The sequence below is a fragment of the Sinocyclocheilus rhinocerous genome, unplaced genomic scaffold, assembly GCF_001515625.1.
Source record: "Sinocyclocheilus rhinocerous isolate Xijiao unplaced genomic scaffold, SAMN03320098_v1.1 scaffold200, whole genome shotgun sequence".
Classification (NCBI taxonomy): Eukaryota; Metazoa; Chordata; class Actinopteri; order Cypriniformes; family Cyprinidae; genus Sinocyclocheilus; species Sinocyclocheilus rhinocerous.
The window spans coordinates 877,906-884,714 of NW_015641014.1; the positions used below are offsets into that span (position 1 = coordinate 877,906).

Below are 6,809 nucleotides of genomic sequence, written 5' to 3' on the forward strand. Positions count from 1 at the left end.
TATCCAGGCTGTGCTCGTACGGCGCCATTTTCCCTGGGAGGGAATGTTAACAGAAGCACACTTTCAACGTGCACTATTAAGGGCCCTAGAAATCTGTTTTACGAAGTGATATAAAATATGGATTCGGCGTCGACCAGCTCTAAACTCATCTATAAAAGTAAGTCGTTCGTTTTTGCGCGAAACTAATCAGTAATGTGAGCATTAAGCTAACTAACTGGCTGTTTTATGTGCACTAGTGTCTAATGAGGATATCACAAAACTGATACAGCTGCGGTCGAGCAACTCAGCGCTTTTTGACGGGAGGAAAAATTCGTCTAAAACAGCCTGGAGGTGAGATTTGTAATCTTAAAATTTGCCTTGATTTCTCACAATCTGTGTTCATATTCAAAGTTATTATTTTGCTTATTTTTTTGCAGTGCAATACTCCGAGAAATGGGGCTTGAGGAAAGGATTACAACTGAGCAGATTGCCAAAAAGTGGGAAAACCTGAAGGCAAGATATAAGGTCGGTCTTACACTGCTAATTGTGTTTTTCAAATGCCAACTTTTACAGAACACATTCAACAGTTTAATGCATTTTGCACTTTCAAGGATGCTAAATATCCTCCCACCGGTGTGGAGAAGAACCCCACCTGCTGGAAATGGTTTAATCTCATGGACGATGCTCTGGGTGAAGAGTTTGATGAAAAGATCAGCCAGCAAGTGATCACATCAGAAGCTAACAATGATAATGCACCTCATCCTAGTAAGAGGCTACGCCAGATTAAAGTCGGAGGGGAAATATTGGAATTCTTGGAAGAGGAAGGAACTTCGGGGAATGTGCCGCCGACCTCCAGACCGCATCTGGCTAAGCGGGCAAGACAAAAAGGCAAGCAGACGACAGGAAGTCACTCGTTGGACATCATGAGAACCAAACTTCAAAGAGAAAGACAGCTTCTAGAAAAGGAGCTTGGAGGCCTGGACCGAGAAAAAGCCCTTCTAGAGCGGGAAAGGGCCCTTGCCGATCGGGAAAGAGCGGCGCTTCAGCGGGACAGAGCCCAGGTAGAGAAGGACAAAGCTGCGGTTAACAGAGACAAAGCGTCTTTGGAACAGGACCGAGCCCGACTGCAGAAAGACAGAGAAGCTTTGGCGAGGGACAGAGTGGCCCTTGAAAGAGACAGAAGGTCGGCGCATATCACGAATCACATGAAAAGCAGTTCAGGATGCAACGGGCTGGACTGTCCACATGAAAAGAACAGAGAAAGATTAATATTCTTACTAGAAAGGGTGATTGAAAAAGTCTGAAGCAGATCTGCGAAGAGGGCAAACCTCAGGGAAAAACAGATACTGCGATGAGTTAATGGGATTGTCTGAACAATCCTTGGGTTGTTGTCTGAAGATATATTTAAATGGCAAAATTTTGCTTATATTAAAATTATCCATTTTTTTTGTTGTATATTTCAGTCCAAAATCGAATGCATTTGTCGAATGCACACAGTCTATAATAGATTCCACATACATTGAGAGAGTGCACAAGGGCCCCTAAACTAAAATATTTTTGAGATTTGTTTACTGATTTGTAAATGTTGAAAGAAACATGGAGTGTGATGCTTTATTACTGAAATGATGTACAATAACAGTGTCTGTAAGTAAAGTATACCATTTGTGCCACACAATAAATGTCAAAACAAGATTCATGGTCCACCTTTTTGTCATTCAGAAAATTAAACTTTGCTGAAAAGTAAAATGCTGTTTAATGACAGGTTCTATTGTAGAGACAACTTACCCCATAGAGAGTCACAAAAGGTAATGTGTGTTCAACAAACAGTATCTTTCTCATAGGCATTAATTTAGCTTCTTTTTGTAGTCAAGACTTGGTTAACTATGATTTATGTCTATACATGTTTTAGGTTTGTGGTTTCACAAATAAACCCACGCTGAAAAATATACACCAGAGAAACTTTACTTCACTTTTGTTTACAACACAAATAAAATAAAACAATGTATATTATTATTATCATATATTTGTATAGTCTGCAATAAATATTGCAGATACAAATTTGTAATGAAATCTATTTTTTAAATGGGTGTAATTCAAAAAATAATTTTTAGAAAAAACTTTGATCATTGTTATTTTAGTATTATTCATATGCTATATTATTTATATTTTGAATGATCTTTTATTTTCAGTTTTCATGTTCCTTTTAGTTTAATTTTTAGTAATTTTGTTATGTGCTTTTGTGTGATCTTTGATTTAAAAAAAGAAAAAATACTATTTAGGTTTAATTAATTTCCAGTAATTTTATTTTCATTTAGTTTACATTTTTAATCTAATGTTTGTGCTGTATTTTATTTCAGCTTTATTTCAAAATACTTTTGTTTGTTTTAGATGATAATAATAATCCTTCTGTGGATTAAAGGTTTCAGCATTTTTATGACTCGATGTCTTATAAAACTTGTAGATATATAATCTACACTAAAGATGAAAATGAATTGATGCTTATTTCAGTGAGATCATTTTTATGCAGTATACCTGAGAGTTGTTTTTCTCCTGACCGCTAGAGGGCAATGACCTAATATCATTGGTCCGTCTGTTAGAAACTGGAAAAGCTGTGAAGAAGTGCTGTCCGCAATAGAGACGCAAACGGTTGTTGAAGAAGTGAAAGATAATAATAATATTCATGGTATTACTGTATATCTCATAAGAGGAGTTTGGCCGCCTCTCTCCCTTTAAGAAATGGCGCAACCATCTCAACAGTGTGAGTGTCATTGTGTAAAGCTGCACTGTGTGCACGCATGCAAAACTTTCGCACATTACCTTAACTCTCTTTTATGAGTTTATATATAATTCACGGTGGATTTAAAACCGGGTTAACGTTAATGCACTTGGTATGTGCAACTGCTTTCGGTTAATAAATAAGGATTTATTACTATCATTTCAGACTGACAGTTGTCAGTGTTTATGGTGTGGCTTGACTGGGCGGTTTGTTTTGCATATATAAAATCACATGTTACAGCAGCACCAAAGCTACAGTGAATTCATGCCGGACTGTTCGTCTGCACCGCTGTTCTGTTTCAGGGTCCCACAAGGACACTGAGACACTGATCAGGTGGCGCATGGCCCATGGCTATTTATTCTCAGGCTGGAGGAACACATGCAGAAATGGCTGGGAGTATGTACTCATTGTGATTCATTTTACATCTGCAGTACATGTCGTGCGTGCGTATCCAATTGTTGTTGCTATTGTTTTATAATAGAGAACTCATAATGAAGGGGTTTTCAAACTTTTAATATCAGGGACCCCCATTTATGCTGACCCCCTTTCTAATATATAATGACAGATGATTCATATATGATAATCCATTTATACTATGTAAAATTAGCAATAAAAAGTTTGGTATCTAATTAAATTATTATTTTAATTATTGGCTTTATAATGTATTAATATATTTATATAAAAATGTATATGTTTGTATAATAATATTTTATAATGTATAATATGTAATATTGAAAAATATTAGGTTACTATTTAGTTATATTTAGATATATTTAATTCTGTATTTTATACCCACTTAAAAGTTAAAACTTTAATTAAATAATTAAATAAAAATTAAATAATTAAATAAATTGGGTTATTATATATATATATATAAAACATTTTTTACACTAAATATAGTTACAAAGCAAATGTAAAGCGAATATTTCACTACAGCATCCAACAAGTAAGATAAAGGTTACAATGGCAAGGAGAAACTCATTAGAAATAAACAGCCAAATAATGGTAGAATGAATTCATGATTTCCAAGTAGTTTTTAGAAATTAATGTTTTAAAATATTAATTCCATAATAATATAAAAATATACAAATAAAATGATAAACTTAATAATAGAAAAATTTAATTAATATCATAAGGAAACACTTTGTTTTTTTTACGTTTTGTAAACGTTTTTTACATTTTTTACGTTTTGTAAAATAAATAAATAAATAGAAAAAATAAAAAAATAAAAAAATAAATCTCAAATTTTCACTGACATGGGTGTCAACCAAACTCTATGTAGCCCCCTAGGGGTCATCAATTTTAAAACCCAAGGATTTTCTTTTTTATGAGCAGTTTTCAAAGAGAAATTCACAAAGTGTTTTTTTTTTCTGTAGTCTATTCATACAAGAGACAAAATCCAACTTGGATGGAAATATTACTTCTCAAAGAGCAAAACGAAAGTGGGAGAATTTAAAATGCAAATACAAGGTAAGATGGACACATAGAATCTGTCTTTATATTAAATTATAATTATTTACTTGTTTAATAGTTGCACACCATTCTTTATGTTCTTCAAAAAATATAAAAATCTACTTCGAAATAAATCTACTTAGAAACATGTATACATGCAATTCTCCTGATGTATTTTTCTCTACCTTTCACCCCTAGGTTTTAAAAGTTCTCGCGAAGGACGTTGAAACAGTTAAACCAGAATCCTGGCGGTGGTTCAGACTCATGGAGAAGGCCGTAGATGGCGATCCCACTGACGCCGACCCTCCTAAACCGACCTTACTGACCGACCTGGCCGATGAGTCCGAATGTGCAGCCCAGCCCAGCAAGAAGATGTATCAAGTAGAAATGGGGAGTGATATTCTGGAATTACTGACACATTCAGTAATCGAGGTCAATACTCAAACAACGGTAGCTGATGGAGGACCCTCATCAGATACATCAGAAAGCGTGAGAGGGAGACCCGTGGAAAAAAGCACTCCAGAGACTCAAGATGAGCTGCACTTCGAAAGAGCCAAACTCAAACGAGAGCGACAGCTGCTGGAGAAGGAGCACGCAGACCTGGACCGAGAGCGAGTGCTGCTGGAGCGTGAGAAGGCCGTCGCAGAGAGGGAGAAAACGGCGTTGGAGAGAGACAGAGCGCAGCTGGAAAAGGACCGAGCTGCGATTGACCGGGAAAGAGCCTCGCTGGGACAGGACAGAGCAAGACTGGAGCGGGACAGAGCGGCCCTTGAAAGAGACAGAGAGACTTTCACCGCCATGGCTCTTGGGACAAACGGCACAGGACACACTGAACCAGACTCCCCATATGCCGAGGACAGAAAAAGATTAATATTTTTGTTCGAAAAACTAATCGAGAGATTTTGAAATCACTGAAAACTGTCAGTGTTGCTTGTTCTGAGGGTATTTAAAATAATAACGTACTTAAATTAAAGCGTTTCAAGGTTAAGTTGCAAGGTTAAATGTGTTCAGAGCTGTAGTTCTAGAGTTCATTGTAGTTCAGTACAATACATAATGGATAATTCATGTTAAGTTTATTCCCCCTTATTTTCAGGTCCTTGGATGCATTGAGATTAAAGTTATTGTTTCAGTCTTTTGTCTTTCATATTTATTTAGTGCTTTAAAATCTTTAGACTCACTCTTGTTTCTTTTTATGGATGACCACGAGTTAATAGAAAATGTTTTTTTCAAGTTCTTTTGTTCGCAGACAATTACTTTTGTTTTAAAACTGGAAACAAATTGTGACAAATTGAATACCCGATTTACCATAACTCCACTCTCTAGTGTAGTCTGCTTAACACAATATTATATTAACATACTTATTATATACACTGAACAAAAATATAAATGCAACACTTTTGTTTTTGCCCCCATTTTTCATGAGCTGAACTCAAAGATCTAAGACTTTTTCTATGTACACAAAAGGCCTATTTCTCTCAAATATTGTTCACAAATCTGTCTAAATCTGTGTTAGTGAGCACTTCTCCTTTGCCGAGATAATCCATCCACCTCACAGGTGTGGCATATCAAGATGCTGATTAGACAGCACGATTATTGCACAGGTGTGCCTTAGGCTGGCCACAATAAAAGACCACTCTGAAATGTGCAGTTTTACTGTATTGGGGGGTCCGAAAACCAGTAAGTAATGGTGTGACCACCATTTGCCTCACGCAGTGCAACACATCTCCTTCGTCACATGTACCGCTAAGGGTGAAATATGGTAATTTCAATAGGAATCCACATGATTGTGAAAGATTTCCTCATGCAGATTTTGCCTACGGGTTAAAGTTTGTCATGCAGATTCGGAGAACTGACCAATAGAAAGCTGCTTGGTTTGAAGATGATGTCTGTGTGAGCAGTGCTTTATATATTTTTACACTATTAACAAAAAAAAAAGTTTTTGTTGTGCACGTTTTTTGCTGACAGTGTTCTAAACATGCGGCGCTCAAGTTAAAGTCACAAGTAGTCATACAATGGAGAAAAAACCTTTTTAAATAGTATGTTGAGGTTGTAGATCTACAGGAATTTTATAATAAATTATACGTTATATTATAACTTGTGCTGCAACCCATAAACCAAGGGAGAGCTTTTTTTCTTTATGCAAATGATTTACCAAAACTGCATTGCAGGTTTGTGTTAAACATCAAATGCTAATATCTTGTTTTAGACTTTGCAAGTCAGCTTTGTGGTCACTGCTTCCTCATTCAGGTCTCTTAAATATTATCATAGCACAGCGATTATATTTAATTAATTTATTCATGGTGGAATCTGGTTCTGTTTAACTGTTAAAAAGGGAATTTAAGAGAATAATTATTTTCCAAGTGTGATATAAGTGTTATAAAATAATAAAAAAACGAACAAAACAAAATGAAACACGCACATATATAGTGGACATACAAATTGGCTACTTCCCATAAAAATTCTGCCAAAATCACAGTATATTTGCATTCTGTTCTTCCCTTGTTTTTTTTTTAACTCAAGGTCAGCTCAAGTGCTGACTACTTCCTTTTTGTAAAGCTAATTTCTGCTTATGGTTAAGTATGGTTGTCTGACCCCCTAACCC

General features: G+C 35.8%; 2 protein-coding genes across 2 annotated transcripts; both read left to right on the top strand.

Moving 5' to 3' along the window:
- Positions 1 to 51: 51 nt before the first annotated feature.
- On the top strand, positions 52 to 1,650 carry LOC107753693 (uncharacterized). Its single transcript, XM_016569896.1, has 4 exons — positions 52 to 157; positions 237 to 330; positions 417 to 504; positions 591 to 1,650. Exons 1-4 carry the CDS (start codon positions 118 to 120, stop codon positions 1,281 to 1,283), a joined length of 915 nt encoding a protein of 304 aa, XP_016425382.1. The 5' UTR covers positions 52 to 117; the 3' UTR covers positions 1,284 to 1,650.
- Positions 1,651 to 2,594: 944 nt separating this feature from the next.
- Positions 2,595 to 5,339, top strand: LOC107753694 (uncharacterized). Its single transcript, XM_016569898.1, has 4 exons — positions 2,595 to 2,737; positions 3,058 to 3,151; positions 4,132 to 4,225; positions 4,406 to 5,339. The coding sequence occupies exons 1-4, from the start codon at positions 2,716 to 2,718 to the stop codon at positions 5,111 to 5,113; spliced, it is 918 nt and encodes a 305-aa protein (XP_016425384.1). The 5' UTR covers positions 2,595 to 2,715; the 3' UTR covers positions 5,114 to 5,339.
- Positions 5,340 to 6,809: the final 1,470 nt, after the last annotated feature.

Bases quoted from the DNA above. Each gene is read 5' to 3' on its own strand.
- LOC107753693 (XM_016569896.1), top strand. From the start codon at position 118: ATGGATTCGGCGTCGACCAGCTCTAAACTCATCTATAAAA. The intron at 158-236 runs GTAAGTCGTTCG...TATGTGCACTAG, and splicing joins CTCTAAACTCATCTATAAAA to TGTCTAATGAGGATATCACA. The intron at 505-590 runs GTCGGTCTTACA...TGCACTTTCAAG, and splicing joins ACCTGAAGGCAAGATATAAG to GATGCTAAATATCCTCCCAC.
- LOC107753694 (XM_016569898.1), top strand. From the start codon at position 2,716: ATGGCGCAACCATCTCAACAGT. The intron at 3,152-4,131 runs GTATGTACTCAT...TTTTTTCTGTAG, and splicing joins ACATGCAGAAATGGCTGGGA to TCTATTCATACAAGAGACAA. The intron at 4,226-4,405 runs GTAAGATGGACA...TTTCACCCCTAG, and splicing joins ATTTAAAATGCAAATACAAG to GTTTTAAAAGTTCTCGCGAA.